Source organism: Crassostrea angulata, chromosome 5 (assembly GCF_025612915.1).
Source record: "Crassostrea angulata isolate pt1a10 chromosome 5, ASM2561291v2, whole genome shotgun sequence".
In the NCBI taxonomy this organism is placed as follows: Eukaryota; Metazoa; Mollusca; class Bivalvia; order Ostreida; family Ostreidae; genus Magallana; species Magallana angulata.
Window position 1 is genome coordinate 40,852,597 of NC_069115.1, and position 17,985 is coordinate 40,870,581.

The 17,985-nt window shown below is 35.6% G+C and overlaps 2 protein-coding genes across 3 annotated transcripts; one reads left to right on the forward strand and one right to left on the reverse strand.

The window, feature by feature from the left end:
• The first annotated feature begins 269 nt into the window (after positions 1-269).
• LOC128185715 (uncharacterized) lies at positions 270-7,159 on the forward strand. Of its 2 annotated transcripts, none has more exons than XM_052855348.1 (6): positions 270-405; positions 2,197-3,363; positions 3,629-3,875; positions 4,019-4,341; positions 4,570-5,331; positions 5,953-7,159. In XM_052855348.1, exons 2-6 carry the CDS (start codon positions 2,241-2,243, stop codon positions 6,735-6,737), a joined length of 3,240 nt encoding a protein of 1,079 aa, XP_052711308.1. In that variant the 5' UTR covers positions 270-405; positions 2,197-2,240; the 3' UTR covers positions 6,738-7,159. The 2 variants fall into 2 exon arrangements, with proteins under 2 accessions (XP_052711308.1, XP_052711309.1); XM_052855349.1 differs by having other exon boundaries at positions 299-405; positions 2,217-3,363.
• A 2,895-nt stretch (positions 7,160-10,054) lies between these two features.
• On the reverse strand, positions 10,055-10,948 carry LOC128185417 (uncharacterized). Its single transcript, XM_052855014.1, has one exon. The coding sequence runs from the start codon at positions 10,946-10,948 to the stop codon at positions 10,055-10,057; it is 894 nt and encodes a 297-aa protein (XP_052710974.1).
• Positions 10,949-17,985: the final 7,037 nt, after the last annotated feature.

The window sequence follows — 17,985 nt, forward strand, 5'->3', positions numbered from 1 at the left end:
AGTAACCTTTTCCCTTTTTATATTTTTTGTTTTTTGCTTGTCAAGATTATTGGATGAGTCTGAAGTTTGCCCCCCCCCCCCCCCCATTTTCAAAAACGATGCTACGTGCCTTTAACTTATCGATAAGTAATTCAATCAAAACCATTGAAAATTAAATTGATATATAGAATAGACCGGCAAAACTGCATTTATTTCCTTATTGTAGCACGGTCATAAAGACTGACATAGCATACATTCAGTTTCGGTTTCGTGTTTTGACGATACCGTATGTTTACATTTCAAACGTCCTTGACATTGGTCCGACTTGGGAGCCCTACACGTCTCAGCGAATGCATCGTTGACTCGGTCAAACAGATTGGATTTTAAAGACGTCGGATACGTTGACAACTTTCAACTGACATTCAGGTAATTTATACTGATAGTCAGGTAACTAAATCGCGAAACATGGGAACTATAGGTAGGGAAAATTTTAAGGGGCTTGTATTGAATGCTGTGCTTTAACAATGTTTCAAGCTTGTTAAGTATAGCAGTCCATTGGGGTTATTTATAGTTAAGCTTAATCAGCGTATATTTGAAAATACGTAAGGAATAAGGGATCATTCTTTGAGTATTATGAGGTGATAATTTCGGTCGGGCGTGATCAAATCCAATAAAGCCCGAAGGCGTCATTTGAAGTTATGGGTTTTGTAGTACAAAATCGATACTTAGTGTTATCACAGGCAAAGACACAGGAAAATGTAAATACATATAGATGAAGCGTTACATGTTACATGTACATTCTAAACAAATATTTGTTGGTATCTCTACCCGATTCAAAGTTGTTAAAAGCAAAAATCGCGTGATTTGACTGAACATTTTTTTCACAAGAAAAAAAAAATTAATAGAAAAAAGAAGTAACGAAAAATTCAAAGAAAATTCCTAAAAGTCTGAACAATTTAAAATCTTGCAGGTAATCGATGCTTTGAATAAACAAAAATAGTCATGGATAAAAGCTATATGGATTCTTTGAAATTCTGAGGTAAAAATCGATTGATGTTAAAATATGCAGTACTGCAAGTCTGCGGTGTAATGCAACAAACCGGAAACACATTATCATGAGACAGATACCGGTATATAGCGGTCGGCCAAATTGATCACATGAAATGTGGTTGATCACTTTAAACTGGTTTACGAAACTTTTCCTCCAGGCTATTCTGCTCTTAAATCACACATGTTGTTTGCTATGTAAGGATTTATAAACAATACACACATCTTTTTAAAGTACTAATATAAATGTACGTAGAACAGCTTTAGTAGAATAAATATTCTGATTAAGCATTTGAATTAAAGAAACGATCGATACCTTCTTAGTCCGTATACGATATCACACGGACTATCAGGTATCCATTGTGTAGGATAAATAGGCAAGCTACTTTCCGTTTTTATGTTCCATTAAGCTATGTATAAGATTGCAGAATGTCAACATGAACTACCACTTTGTAGTAAAAATGCATAGTGTATCCAAAGTTCAAAAGTAAAAAAAAAATGCATGACCCCCCCCCCCCAAAAAAAAAAGAAGAGAAAAAAAACCACCAACAAATGATAGCGTTCTTTTTGTCATCATTCAAGATCTTATGTCTTATGAGTCAATAAGTGCTTGGAGTTTTACATGTATGTCCACTATAGGAAAGAAATACTTCCACCTATGAAAAAAAGAAAAAAAGACTATAGAATTTACTACAGCAAAACAAAGGAGGATAAAATTACATCCTTTTCATCACATCAAATTAAAAAAAATAAAAATTTGTTATAATCCTGACTTTTTAAGAAACATCTACATGTATATATAAAAACATGCAATCGATATTTCAAGTAATTAATATTGTGTTAGCTCATTTTGTCATTTTCATATTTTTTATTGCGCTTTTCTTGAAAACTAAAATTTGTGTTAAATAAACATTCTTTGTTTTCGCTAATAAACTTTTCAAAGTATGAAATTGGCACATCATCTAGTGTGTACAATTGCCAAAACTATTGATTTTATCATCAAATATCAGCATTGGTTGTTTTCCTTTGGCCATCATGAGTAAAAAATTCGCATCGCATTTGTTGAATGCAGATTAAACACGATCTTACGTAGATATGTACTCTCTTTATTACGAGAATTTTATTTAAAGATACATGCAAATTGATTACAATAATTGTTTTTCATTACAGTTATGAGTAAACAATTTTAGATCGAGCAAAGGAAATCAAGCAACATGGATGAACCGAAGAAAATATTTCAGGGAAAAGGTTACATGTTGACAGCCTATCCTGCAGACTGTTACTCGTTTTATTACTGTCTAATGGCAGAAATGGACAGGACACATCTCTCTCAGAGAAAAGCAAGAGAAATGCAAAGCAAGCTGTTTGAATTCCAGATGAAGAATCCAATGTACTATCATTTATTTCTACCACAGTGTGTAACATATGACGAATTCCTTTCATCTAATGATTGCTTACAACTTGAGTTTAAAAAGATAATGAACACAAAGAAACATCCAACACCTAGAGAAGTTTTTGCTGCTGCTGAAATGCTACAAAGATACATTTGTGTTATTCGCTTTGACCGTTCTGTTGAAAGGGATATTCAAAAACTTCAAGGGTACATTTTTGCACCAACAAGTAAAGAAAATCTTCATATGGAGCCCTTATGTTTGCTTATGCTGGTAAAAACTGATGGAGTCGTTGAATTTGGCAGAATTGGTCGCAAAGACAAGATTAAAGATCTAAAGTCTTGTCCAGGCCAAATGGTCAACATAAACCATAAGCATTGTTTTGGTTTACGCTTTGTGAATGATTTCTCTGTTCTCTTTGACCAAAACGTTGCCTACGGTGAAAAGTCAGATGTTAAAGATTTGTTTCATCGCCTGAGTTTAGAGTTTTATGGAACAGAAAAGTATCATGGTCGTATTCTGAATGTCATTTGCAATTTTGAACTTGAGGAAGACAATTTGGAACTTTTTTGCAAGTACGCTGACGACACAATCACCGAAGAAACAAGCTTAGATGACAAAAGGAAACGTTTGAAGACTCACGTTAAAGACGTAAGAAGTCGAATGAAAGCTGCGGGTGAGGGGGAACTATTTGCAGTGTCCTCTGTATACAACGTCGACATGATCATTGATATAACGGGAAGAGATGAATGGGAGACGTATATGTCAGTGGTTTGTTGCTATTTGAGCTGTTTCGATTCCCCAATCATTCTCCGTGTTCAAGGCAAAAACAACAAGCTTTATATGCCATATGTAACAGAATCAAGAACTTGCTCCTGTCGTCAACAGAAACCACAGATACAAGGTCACATTGGAAAAGTTAAAGGCAACATCCATGAGGCAGTGTGTAGGTATCTTAAAAGAAGTCTAAATAAGTAAGAGAATTGAACACAAAAACCCCGCAAAAAACAAAGCAACATTCATCTATCATCTGTCTATCTATTAACTTAATACGTTGTAGCTACTGGATTTCGATTTATTCGAAATGTCTACCTTTTTCTTAGATTTGATGAAGTGCATATCATTTAAGTGCCAACAATGGCGTATTTGATAAATTTGAATATCTGTTTGAAGAAAAAAGTGTAAAGATTTTGCTTTCTATTTCTATTTAGTAAAACACCCTTGTTGTCCACCAGAAATTCGAAAAGGAAACCACGCACATTTAAGGCATATTCCAAATATTCGAAACTGTTGGCCTCCGCGAAATGAGTATATAATTCCAGCAGAGTTTATGACAATGGTTATATCACGACTGGAAATAGAAGATCGCCGCATTGATCAAATAAATGGCGGAGAAGGATCGCTTGCCAAAGCCATGGCAAAGGAATTGTATGGAAATGAAAATGGATACCTTGCAAGGTATGTGCTACAATAGATTAAGAAAGGTAGAAGGTCAACAAATGAAACACAGATATACCTTTTTTAAGTTACGATTTGTTTAACTGTAAATTATTATTTATGTTAAGAAAAGCTTACATGTCTATTTTTTTTTATCAAACAAGTGGTTTACAAGATGCCATGGGACGTGAAGACTTAGATCATGACGTGAAGCTCCGACGACTATCAAATTGGTTAAAAGTTCCGATTTACATCTACATGTACCAGAAAAAAGTTGACGATGGTCATGCTCAGTTCAACGCTTCACAACGCTTCATTTGGACCAAATTTGAGCCAGATCTAAGCATGACAGTTGTAAGCAGTGACTGTAGGTTCTACATTACCCTTTTTTACAACCACCTTAACGGTACCTTTGACAGAATCATTCCCTTACGTGGCTGCAATTGTCAGATTCCTGCTCCTCTTTCTTTGCTTAGAAACAGCCAGAGTAAGTGTTATTTCTGATTTCTAATTTCTAACATTGCATATCAAGGTACTTGATTATTTTAAGTCAAAGATATATATCAATCTTGATTTAAAGGTTTAAAATCAAGTTAAGTGTGCTTCTACATGTAACACCTTCTTATGAATTGCCTTTACATGTGTACTTTTTTCGAAAAGCATACCATTTAAGACCAATAACTATCTAATTCAGATGTTTCTTATTTTTGATAAGATATGGAGTCCCAGTTTCTGCCTTGTGTGTATCCAGATGACCGCCATCATCCACTACCAACTTTTTTAACCACGGACCCGGAAAGGGTCAACTTTGAAATGGAAATCCGGGATTTCCCTGCTTGTTCGACATTCTCTTCTGTGAGAATAGCAATGCAGAGAAATGATATGAGAAAAAGAACAATTGATTGCGTTGAAATAAACCACCATTCACTGCTTCGATGTTTAAGCAAAGAGATTTTTGGAACCGAAAAGCACGTTGATCTACTGATTGAAGAACTCTGTAATGAATTTTCGAATAATGTGGAAAGCTATATCTATTTCTTGGGAGGAACAATAATCAAAGCATACGAAGAGTCAGGTGGAAAGATTCAAAATAACAGAACCAGCAATGAAAAATTGGCTAAATTGGTTAAAGAAAGAATTGAAGATGACCTTCCTTGTGACGATTTACTGTTGTGGCTTGCTTGTACCTTCTTCCAGACTACAATATTCGTGCTCCGTGTAACGGACACGAATACCTTGACAGAGAGTTTCTGGACGGATTATTCAATGGTGAGAAAGAGAAGGAAGGATCCAACAAAAAGAACGTCATTTTCAAGGAGATGTCCCGATGAAAAAACCTACTACATCACACTATTTGAATCTGGGAGTAAGCTGTATTACAGAATCGTTCCGAAGCAGGCCTCTTGTAACTGTGCGTTGGATGCACCTGCCGTGCCTGACCACAATGCTGATGCTACAGAGTACCATACATTTCAAGGTAGGTCTTATTGTGCCATATAATGGAAACATACTTATGTGTCAAAATACTTTAATGTTAATCCAAATTTTCAGTACATGTAAGCATGCATTTTGAGTTTGATGTATTATCAGTACGTTCAATTTGTCGTAGTTGAAGGCTATAAGTACAGTGTACATGTAACCCACTGTCCTGGGAATTAATTCCTGTGTAATGAATTTGTAAATGAAATAGAGAATGGACTTGCTTTAACCGTAAAACTGTTTTAACGAAGAGCTTTTCATCTTGTTCAATTGATGGTCCGAGTATTGAAGATATCGATAGCAACTAAAAATATGCATTTGTATTTGCCTTTAGAATTTTAATACTCGAGGTTTAAGGTGGTCAAAATGAAAATGCCTTGGAACCCGTTAAGATAACTTTGAAAATTATTGTAAAATGGTACTAATCAATTACCACAAATAATCCAAACGAAAATGAAACGATATTTTAATTTTTACACAAAATAATCTGTTGCATCAAACTGCAGGCATGTGTGTATAAATGCTAGTACTACTATTGTTTTGTACTTGTTATACCGGAAGTTAGGCCGAGGATTTATTTAGAAACATTATTAAACTTAATTCAAATTTTTCTTTTCAGATTGCAAACTTATGCGAAAAATCAGAAAAATAGACAGCCTTCTCCACAGTGCTTGCACATTAATTGACCAGTGGTTGATTTGCAACCAAATCCTTCAAAGAAATTGCGAATTGATAGTATTGGAGATTGAAGGTCGTCGCAAAAACGTAAATATTGCTACTATAGCAGGTACTGGCACTGGTATAGTTGGAGCTGTTCTCACTGGTGTTGGAATTCTGTTTGCTCCAGCAACAGGGGGGCTTTCTACTTTACTATCTTTTGGGGGTGCAGTTATGGCAGTGTCTGGAGGCACCGTAGCAACAGGGGCAAAGATAACTGAAAGCGTGCTGAACAACGGTACAATAGACAAACTAAAACGGTACCAAAACTGCTACAAAGAAAGGTTTGATAACCTGAAGTCAGTAATAAGAGAAATCAATAATGAAATGAAAGAATTATCTGAATTATCAAAAGAAATACAAGCAAATCAGAACATCGAATCTTCTGATTTTGCGGATGTCCAAAGCATTCCCGGTATCGTTCGGGCCGTCAAAGGACTGATAATGATTCCAATAAGTCTGTTAAAAGTGTCTGCTCGAGGAATAACCATTCTTGGCGCGATAATTGGGCCACTGTCAGCTTTGATTGACGCAGCATTGCTAATTTTTTCGGCCAAAAATTTGGTAGAGGGCAATAAAACCGATGTAACAGAAAATCTACGCCGAATATCTGCAGCGCTGTATGGATCAAGGAGGCAAATGCATAGCTGGGCTTATGGAAATCAGAGACCGTACCATTACGATTGAGGGAGAATATTGTTTAAAAATTGTAGTAAACTCTATATGTTTAGGGTATTGATCCGGGAATAACATTCATTGTATTTAAAAGCAAATGTGTTTTTTTGCCATTTAGTTTTTGTGCACATTTTTACTTTTTAGCTACATAGTTTTTGTTATATATTTGTTTAATCTTATATTTAGCTTTAATGATAAAAATGTTTTGCAGTGATTTCAGGGTAGCATGTAAATAATTTATGTTGTCATTTAACTTATTTCTGCTGACGTTTTGTCGACAAAAATACTAGATGCATTACCTTGTTATACGAGTGCACTATATATTATTGATATGTAGGAAAATAATGTTGGAAAGAGCATTATTATAATATAAGTACTGTTACTAAAAATAGCATTTTGACCCTTTTGAGAATAAAATTGTGCATAATTAACCAAATTATTGTTAAGAATTCTAAGTTTAAATATAAATTCAAAAAATCATTTAGAGTTAGCACTAACAAGATACACTAGTAGAGAGATAATAGCACGTTTCAAAACGAATACACAACGTTTTTTCTAACAAAAAGTAATTGACATTCCGAACCCGATGTATTGTTTTATCTTCGGAACATTCTCCCCTCCTTGATTGCTTGCACATCAACAAAATTACATGATTTTGTTATTAAAATAAAAAATATTAAGACTTGTTTATTTTAAACATTAAAAAGTAATGCACATATTTGATAGTCATTCGTGACCACAATGTTTGAAACAATTTTGTTTAGTCACTGAACTCCAATTGACACAGCTTAGCTATTGGGCGGGTCATCGATTTCTGGCCGACTTTCACGCGCACATGTCAATCTTTGCCTGTATGAATTTCTAGAACACGCCTAGCTGCCAATGTCAACTAGGTAAATTTGGTTCAATTACGAGAACAATGTCACCTGTCACCTTCACTAATGTCTTTGTGAGTTAGATTCCACTTCTTGCGTACGTTCAGTCCTGGCAACCATTCGCGCATCCATCGATGCCAGAAGTGTCTCACAAGCTCCTGGATTCTTTTCTAACGTTTCCGTGGGTTGAATGCAGTTATGTTCACAGTTTCCGGTGCGAATAATCCCCCCACCTGCCCGTGAAGGGAGTGGTTAGGAGTCAACGGAACATCATCGTTAGGGTTTGCCGATTAGTAAGTCAAGGGTCTTGAGTTGATCAAAGCTTCTGCTCCTGCAAAGCTGTCACCAGCTCTTCATCTGTAACATCTGCTGACCCGATCACTGCATAGATAGCTCATTTCGCTGCTTTGATCATGATTTCATGGACACCTCCAAAGTGAGGCGCAAGAGGCGGATTAAAGTGCCTCCTAGGTTTGCCGTAGATTGTTGAATCTTTGTGTGGTCAAATAATCCAACTATAGTCTGTCCCAAGTTATTGCTTCCATCAATTTTTGATGATTGTTAATAAAAATGCACATACCTGTGAAAGAAATACAATTGAAAGCGATGAAAGGGAATATATCAAAGAAATCTTCATTTATCAATTATCCCTTTTCACTCATAAAATTTCACAGTAACGAAAACAATTTCTTACGGAGATTTGTAATGGGAAATGTTTACATCTTTTCTCCATTCGGAATACACTCGGAATACATCGCGCAATTTTTTAACATAATCATCGGGCTTATTAATGGCTGATGCAATGCAAAATCTCCGTAGACTTTCAATTTTTGGATGTGTATTGAAACCTGAAGCGGTAGAGGGGGCGTTTCAAAACAGATAATCTTTACATTTTTGATATAAGTGGATGAACGTAGTTTGAACACAAAGGCATTTACTATTATTGAAATATCAAGTAAAAAGTGGTAGAAGCAAAAACTCGAGACGGAGTATAGTTCCATAAGCTCATTGTTGCAACCAACAAAATTCGTTCCATTGTCCAATATAACTTCTGTAGGTAGACTTCTTCGGCTAACCATCGGGTAAAATGCATTGAGGAACGAATCTGTATGAAGTCCGTAGGCAACTTCTAGATGCACTGCTCTTGACATCACGCACGTGAAGAGACATGTATATCTCTTATCTCGCCGTTTTCTGCGTCCCTGCTTCGTAATGAAAGATCCTCCATAGTCAACCGCTGTTCGGGAAAATGCGTGTAATGGCTGCTTTGTACGAATTGATGGAAGGGGACCCATTAGTTGTTCTGGTCTGGCTTTGTTGCGGCAACATTTATTGCACTGTCGTTCCCACTTTCGTATTTCCTCTCGTGCAGATGTGATCCAAAATCGTAATGAGATCACAGATAGTGTGTGATTTGTTCCTGTCACATGTTTTCCTTTTTCGTGGTGATATTAATAATAAGTGTAGTAATACGATTGTTTCTAGGGAGAATGACAGGGTATCGAACATCATATGGTAAAAATTCTGCGTATTTCAAACGTTCTTCACATTGCAGGAGCCCGTCTTTATCAATTACAGGGTTCAAACTCAATAACTTGCTGCTCGGATGAAGAGGTTTGGTCTGTTTCAGCAATCTGTATTCACAGTGAAACTCACATTTCTGGGCTGTTCTAATGATTTGAGCTTCTGCCTCTTTAACTTCTTCAGTATTCTTTTCACTTTTAAATCTGTCCTTGGTACTCATTCTGCAGTTATTTACAAAACGATTTATCCAAGCTTAAACTCTTACAAGTATCCAGCTGGAATAGGATTCTGGGTTCAAAAACATTGTACGTCTCTATAGGCCACTGATCTTGTTAAGAATTAATATGGATCATTGACAACTTCTCTGCTTAACTTCTTTCTTTCCTTCTCAGGGTCCTGTTTTTCAACAATCTGATTCGGCCACTGTGAATCATCCAGGGTAAGAAAGTGCGGCCCACTCCACCAGACACTGTCTTTCTGTAACTGTGAGACCGTCACTCCTCTCGATATCATATCAGCAGGGTTGATTTCTGTAGGCACATGATGCCACTGCTTTGGATTTGAGGCCGACTGTATTTCCCCAATACAATTTGCTACAAAGAGCTTAAAACTTCTACTTTGTGCCTTGATCCAGCACAGCACATTCATGCTGTCCGTCCAAAATGTGCACTGGTCACCGTGTATCTCCAGAGCACTTGTCACTGATAGTGTTAGCCTTAATCCCTATACTACACCCATCAATTCCAATCTAGGTATGCTGACTGCGGTAAGTGGAGCCGCATCTCGGTACTTCAATAAGTGATAGCTCTGTCAATTCTTTAAACCAATTCTCAGATTTTGATATGAGTTCTTCGCTCAACACATCACTCCAGTCAAGACCTGCAGTCAACATTTCTTGCAACAGAACTTTAGCTCTTATTGTGTACGGTCCTAGGAACCCAAAGGGTTTAACAGCATTGCGATATCCGTAGAAAATCCGCTTGTGTAAGCAAAATCATCCTCTGGTGGATTTGCTTTGAATATAAAGATGTCATATTTGGCCCTCCATAGCACACCAAGGGTTTTTACGGATGATAAACGGTTGTCGTGCAGGTCAACTTCGGGAACAACATCTTCTGTTGGGATATGCTGCAGTTCCCCCACTGAGTTTGATCGCCACTTCCAGGCATACATGCCGGCCTTTTCCCACAATGCTGATAGCTGCCTGTAGAGTTTGACTCCATCCTCCTCGGTAGATACTGAATCCATACTATCGTCCATGTAGGTGGATTTCAAAACAGTCTCTGCTGCCATGGGGTAAGTTTCTCTGTTAGTCTCAGCATGGGTATGTGCTACAAACTGTGCTTGAAGTGGCAACGAATTTATTCCAAATACAACATTGCTAAATTCGTACACATCTGGTTTCTCTTCTGGTTTAACGTAACGCCAGAGAAATTGTTGATAAGGTCCATCTTCCTGTGGAACCTTAATCCTTAAGTAAATTTCTGTAATGTCACATACTATTGCCACACTGAATCTAAATCTAATTAACACATCACAAAGTTCATTTTGAAGTTTTGATCCGCAGTGAATCATGTCATTTAATGAGACACCACAATGCTTTGCTGATGCGTTGAACACAATACGTGTCTTTGCTGTGCTCTTATCTGGCCGGATGACAGGTAAATGCGGAAGAAACCATTTCCCGGACTTTTCCTCATCCTGATTAATCTTGCGTATGTATCTTTTCTCCAGATACTGTTCAATAGTCTTTGAGTAAGAATCTCCCACTTCCTGGTTCTTCATTAATCGCTTTTCAGTGTTCCCTAAACGTTGTAGTGCCATGTCGTAATTACACGGTAAATCAGGCTTTTCTTCCTTCCAAGGAGTAGCTACTTCATAATATCATCAACAAACTTCAATGAATCTTTCACTTTCTCATACGCACTTTTCTCCTCTGGACTAAATGACTGTTTCTTCTGTGGCTCACTGAAATTTTCCATCTCCCAGAATTTACACAAAATCTTGTCTGATTCATTATGACTTTTCTGATTCTGGATAAGTAAGTAAATGAGTTTGAACACACATCTCACTGCTACAAGGAATTTTCCCAATAAAGTCCATTATAATGGAGTAAGTCTAGCCACTGGTTCATCTGGTCGACTTAGAAAGCATAATGAAGTTCACTGTGTTCCATTCTAATCAGACTATCCACCATAGAATGTTTTCCCACTCCAGGAAATTCAAGTCCTCTCAAATGGTCCCATTTGTGTTGATATTTTCTCCAGGTGATTACACACATATCACCGGTAACCTTGTCAGCTGTTAGGGCTTCGACTTTAGTCTTTGTCTTCCCATCGACAATCCTTATTTGGAATTTTACTGGCATAGTTTCAAATGACACAGTTTTGTCATTAACAACTACGGTAATTCTTTGTAGTTTGCCATGTAAATCCAATTCTGTTGCAACATCTGCATTAATGTAGGTCCGTGTACTGGCATCATCCAGCAGTGCGTTTACACTCATTGTCTTTGTTCCATTTCTAACTATTACTGGAATGGTTCGTAAGGCGATAAATTGTGGCTCCCCTCCATGACATGTCAAAGTTCTGTCTTGATTCACTGATATCTGGGCATCAACATTACTTTTTCAGCAGTTCTGACAGAGGAATTTGGTCTCTGTGGACTTCTAAAGGGGAGAAATTCTGAATCATTCTGGTTCAATTCTGATGCAGATAGATCACGTTGATATCTATCTGTGTTTTAGTTCACAGTTCGATTTTCAATGTGCAATAGTTTGTGTCTCGGTACAATGGTCAATGCCACAAGGTCTGCTCCTTCTACATGTCTTTCCCAAGGGTCCTGACCCCAAGCAACGAAAACACAGCTTCGACTGACGGACAGGGTTCCATTTCTGGGACACTTTAAGTTTCTTGAACTCCTCACATGACCAAATCCCATGTTGTCCTTGACACATCTGACACAGTTTGTTGAAGGCCTTAGTGTTTGTGAAAAATGATCTTTGATGATCATTAACATGATTTCGATCACGGTTGCACATTTTACTATCAAAGTTATTGTTTGAATCAACCTGTAAACCATACACACAGTTTCATTTGCCACTGTTCGGAATTCGGATTCCTGCAAGATCCATTCCCTCAAAGATTCCACCGATTCAGTCTTTTTCTTCTTATACACCCATCGGTGATATGTAGACAGCAGGGTCTCTGGAATTTTCTCTTGAAGTTTGACGTACAGTGATCCGTTCTTCAATTCATTTGTTCTACCTGAATCGTTTAGGTTAATGATTGCTATGTCTAGAATGTCTGCGAATTTTTCCAAATCCTTTGAATGTTCTGCATGTATAGGTCTGAAGGAATCCAACTGTTCAAGATGTCACATGACTTGCTGTCGTTGTCATCCAAACTTCCGCTGAAGCCGATCTTTGGCTGCTTAATAGCGGTTCTACAGCTTTACAGCTTCACCGGAAAGATACTGTCTTAACTGAAAAAGTTTGTATTCTGGAGTCGCTGTAGCTTTATCAATACATGCTGAGAAGGCAGCTTTCCAACTCTCGTATTTCCTTTTGTCACCGTAAAAGACAGGAATCGTCACACGCTTCATCTCTTTCCTCAAATCACTTTCAACGGTAGGGCCATGCACAGAATCATTGGTCACATTAACTTGTTTCTCAGATGATGAGGGAATGTGTGAGTCTTGATTAGCATCAGTATTTTCAGTCCTCTCTTTCATGATTGTCTACATCTTCAAAACCATCATTCAATCCTCTTAATATCCTTTGTGCTTCATTTTCAACTTGTTCAAGTTCTCTGTATCCAGCGTTGATAGATTCATTTAATTGTTCATGTTTTGTCTTAAATTCTTCCTCCAATTCCCTTTTTGTTTCTTCAAATTTGCGCACCTCCTCACGAATAGAGTCTGCCTTTTTTCTTGGCCCGAATTTCTTCTTCATCTCTTCATTCACAAAGTATTCACTTTCATGTGATGAATCTGTCGCAACACTTGGCTGATCACCTCTTCGTGCATCTAGATAATCCTGAACTCTGTCTTGACAATTTTCAATATTATCTTCAATCATTTCAATTTCTTGTTATGTCTTTGATATTTTTTATAATGTCGTTTGCCTTCTTGTACTCCTCGGAAAGCGACAACAAGCAATTAATGAGCGGTACTTTTAAATCAATCAGACGTTCTCGAGCCTTACATAATTTCCCAAGACTAGGCAAATCAGAATCTAATTAGTTCAACAAGTGATGCTTTGCTCTCGTAAATTGTGACTTAGCTTACGTTTTCTCACGTTTCAGAACGTCGATATCTATATCTGCATCCGCTGTACTTTCCTGATTTCCCATCATCTGCATTCCTGACGCTTCTGCTATTTCTTCATCGTCTCCCATATTAAACCACGCTCTGCTACCACTTTGTTCCCGATATGAACAATAAATTTTAAAATAGTTTTCACTTTTAGTCAAGAGAGATCATAGCACGTGTCGAAACGAATACACAACGTTTTTTCTAACTAAATATAATTGACATTCCGAACCCAATATATTGTTTTATCTTCGGAACACTTTCTATTAAGTGCAGATAGGTAACGAATCTGGCATGTTTCCAACTTTTTGTAAAATTGTAAAAATATAGAATTTTTAAATGCTTAAAAGTCAGAAAGTGGCACTTTAAATTCACTAAATCTGTTTCTAGTTATATAAGGACATTCATCTTTGCAATATATCAAAAATCTGTCTTTGGACTTTCAATAATATTGCAAATATATTGTCTTAAAGTTGGACATTTTTCTACGTTTAAAACTCTCAAGAATCTGTAGTTTAGCGTTAGCTTTACATTTTCACACGTTTATTATGGGGAAAACCCATACATATTCGCGAGCCAAAAATATTTTACTAAACTGAAGGGTTGCTTCAAAACATTTTAGGTTTTTTTTTTTAATCAAAACCATTAAAACACGAGAAATGGGAAAATGAGAATTTGAATATAAGCTGAAGTGGACTTATCTCACTATTAATGAAAGAAAAAGTAAGCACCCTATTATTTGCCAATGCTACACATTAAGACAGGCAGAGTGCCCATTATACATATTGTTTATTAAAGATTGACAATCTTTCCTCTCTCTCTCTCTCTCTCTCTCTCTCTCTCTCTCTCTCTCTCTCTCTCTCTCTCTATATATATATATATATCGCTCTCTCTCCTTGCTAATTCGATAAACCTAGTGATACATGTATTGATCTTTTCATTTTTTTATACTTGAAGTTGTAATCTTTTGAAACAGGAAGTAGGACCAAACTTCATAGCCCCCCCCCCCCCAAAAAAAAAATAAAAAATAAATAAATAAATAGATAAAAAATAAATAGATAAAAAAACCCACCAAAAAACAAGAAAGCAAAAAAACAAAAAACAAAAAAAAACAAAAAAACAAAAAAAAAAAACCCACCAAAAAGATCACCTCCATGGAATAAAATGATTAAACATATATTTGTTGAATTTAACAGACAACGGTTTTTTTAAATGCGGAAGTGGTGTGGAACCAATTGCCAATGAATGTTCATCACATTAAATAATCATGGAATAAGGTAGATTAGGTAATTATTTTTGTCCGACAGTATAAAGTATTGAACTTTTATTGTTTGAGGGGTAGAAGGACCCAAAATCAGGCTTGAAAAATCGTTAATAGAAATATACTACATAATAAATTATCAGCATGATATCAGATCAATATAATATAGAGACACATTTTTTTCCAATTTTTTTAATCACAAGACAATAAGAAAGTGAAAACAATCCCACAAAGACAAGTTATGATGTCTTCATTAAAGGGGCGTGGTTATGATTTTGGTCAAAAATTATTTTTCGATTTTAATATCTACAATGCTTTAAAAAGGCATTTTAAATATGCAACTGAAATTTGAGTGTCATTTGTTGAGTTATAAGCGAGTTACAGAGCATGAAATTCTTTGCTATGTAAACAAAACGTTTGTTTACATTTTGAACGTAGAAGTAAACATTTCAGTTTTAAGCCTAAAACGAATGTGTTAAACGTTACGAAATGTTTATCTATGCTTAAAATAAATAAAAAGATAGACATATTAGCTGGAAAAAGATTTTTTACTGGTATATTGAACCTATGTAAACAAAAACAGGGCACGAGCCTTGTTTACATGACAAAGAATTGTGAGCGCTGTATCTTGCTTATAACTCTACGAATGACTATCAAATTTTCTTTGATCATTCGAGATGCATTTCTAAAGCATTGTAAATAATAAAAACATGAAAATTGAATTTGATCAAAATCGTGACCATGCCCCTTTAATATTGGAAAAACTTTTTTATAGTTCATGTTTATATTTATATATATGCGGTTTTCGCAGGTTGATATCCTCGGTAAAAGGGTAACCTAACACCTTCTTTTTTCCTTTACAACTAGTATACTTTAAATTTAAGAAAAGGTACAAACCTTAATTTTTTCAAAGAGGAGATAAACTGCTAATCGAGAAGCAGGGAGTAGAGATCTTTATTTATTTCAGATGTACTTACTGTGTTACATTCTCAAGAACTAATAAACTCTGGCCCCCTCCCCGTCATTTCAAAATTCCATGAATATTTCAACTTAAAAAAAAGTCTGATCCATAAAAAAATATGTAAAAGAAGGATCGAAGAAATGAACTATAGCTAACATTAAATTCTTCCATCGGGCGGATCAAAACTTGCAATGATACTGCGCACAGGTATAGTTATAATTGATAAAAGTGATTTAATTATGATTTAATACTTTAAATGCGAATCACATTGAAAAGGTGTGCATTTACTCACTTTTACAATTATTTGTTTGCTTAAAGCTATACACGCTATAATTTGCGTCAATTTTGAATAAAGGGGAAAATGTATGTGTTTGATTACTAATAAAAGTTACCTTTATGCTGTTAATTATAATGCTCAAATCGATCACGTAACAAATATATCAAATATTAAACAATAAAAAATATTTATTTTCCTGCCCGGAAAGTAATGTCTCCTCGTGAATATCAATCTATCACGTGATATCGACAGCTAAATTTAGCCTATCATTCCAAAACTGGTGAAGGGTCAACATCTTCATAATTGTGATAGTTTCACAAAGGAAAGGATATTTTCAGTAAAGCATAAATTTGTCCGATATATGAGTACAAACAAAAGAAAAAAATACAAGCCTGTGAGTAGATATGAATACTTCCTTTAAAAAAATGACGTAGACCTGTGTTTTTCCCCTATGTGCTATTTATAGATCCTATAAGTGTTAATGCAGAAGTAAGGGTATCGTGAATGACAAACGTATTTTACTCATTATACATGTATGTATTTCAAATTAACAACTGTTGAGCATATTAAAAATCAAGTTGGATATTTAATTAGGCAAACAATAACGACCACCTAGTTCTCCGCGGACATGCGCAATGAGGTCGGTTTGCTCTTCCTTCATCAATATTCATGAAAAGGCATATTTTCTTGGCAGGAAAATGAACAATTAAAAATCTATATCTTTGTAACGAGATGGAATTCACCAGTGTAATTTACAGATTAAGGATAACTTTTATAAGTAGACAAACACATGCGTTTTCACTGTCATTCAAAATTGACGTAAATTATAGCGTGTATAGCTTTAATAAATTCAAACAGTCAAAATTAATGCTTATAAATAGGAGTCTAACTTTAACACCTGCAGGGTGGTTTATATTTGGCCATTGAAATATACACGTACGGAATGGGATGTCTGTTGCAACAGACTCCGATGATAACGATGAAAAATTGCACGAGGCATTCCTAGTGAATTCCGAATGATGTCAACATACCCCATTATAAATCTTTGTAAGCAATCAGTTCTCGTTTCTGTGGATTTTTTCGAGCAAAAAATGATAATCTGTTAATCAGATTATCTTGGAAAATTTCCCCTTCATCTATTTTAATTGCACTTCTATCACAGGTTTGTATATTTTGATTAAAAATCGTCCAAATGTGCTGCATAAATTTATTGGGACAGAAAATAGCAGTTTAGACTAGATACAAGTCTCCTTCAAACTTCAGTATGTGATATAGGCCTACTGAATAACACTAACAAGACGAAACAATTTTTATGCAAGTAAAATAATTCAATACCACAGATTTTTTCCCCCATATTTGCATGGTTTCCTCGTAGACATGCTCTTAATTGCTTTTGTTTTTTCTGGTATCTTCCTTTAAAACAGGTATGAATATGAATTCATAAGATACACGTAATTCCCATTTTCGACTTTAGCTATATTTGTATATTTGTTTTCAATTTCGCATTTAGCTACAGTGTATACGCCGGGCAATTGGTGTCGGACAAGAGAAAAAAAACAACCAACCAGTTGAAACAGAGGGAAAGTTAAAGATACCCTTTTTTATGAAAATAAATTACCACTGTAGATGATTCTTTTTTTAATGTACTTTAGCTATTTGTAAATCTACATCATTTTCGGACTTTATAAAGCAAAACAGGTACGCGGGGGTGTTAAGGAAGCATATGGGGAATTTAGCGTCTTATTTTGACTGTTATATTCAAAATCGTGAAATTAAATAATTATTTTGAATAAGATCAAAAACTTAGTATTATCCTTTTAAATAGATGTCAGTGCAATACAATCGGGTAGTACATAACTGCCACATTGGTGCATTATCACGTGACAACTATAAATAGCTTGCGTATATTCCTTAACATAAAATGAGATAGAACAACACTACCCCGCGGTTTCAAAAATAAAATAAACATACCAAGTGAAAGCAAAACATCTCAGTTTAATCAAAACCGCTGCTAGATTTCTATGTTTTTCCTTATTAAAAGTTATTTATCC

Bases quoted from the DNA above. Each gene is read 5' to 3' on its own strand.
- LOC128185417 (XM_052855014.1), bottom strand. From the start codon at position 10,948: ATGGCACTACAACGTTTAGGGAACACTGAAAAGCGATTAATGAAGAAC.
- LOC128185715 (XM_052855348.1), top strand. From the start codon at position 2,241: ATGGATGAACCGAAGAAAATATTTCAGGGAAAAGGTTACATGTTGACA. The intron at 3,876-4,018 runs GTATGTGCTACA...TTATCAAACAAG, and splicing joins GAAAATGGATACCTTGCAAG to TGGTTTACAAGATGCCATGG. The intron at 4,342-4,569 runs GTAAGTGTTATT...ATTTTTGATAAG, and splicing joins TTTGCTTAGAAACAGCCAGA to ATATGGAGTCCCAGTTTCTG.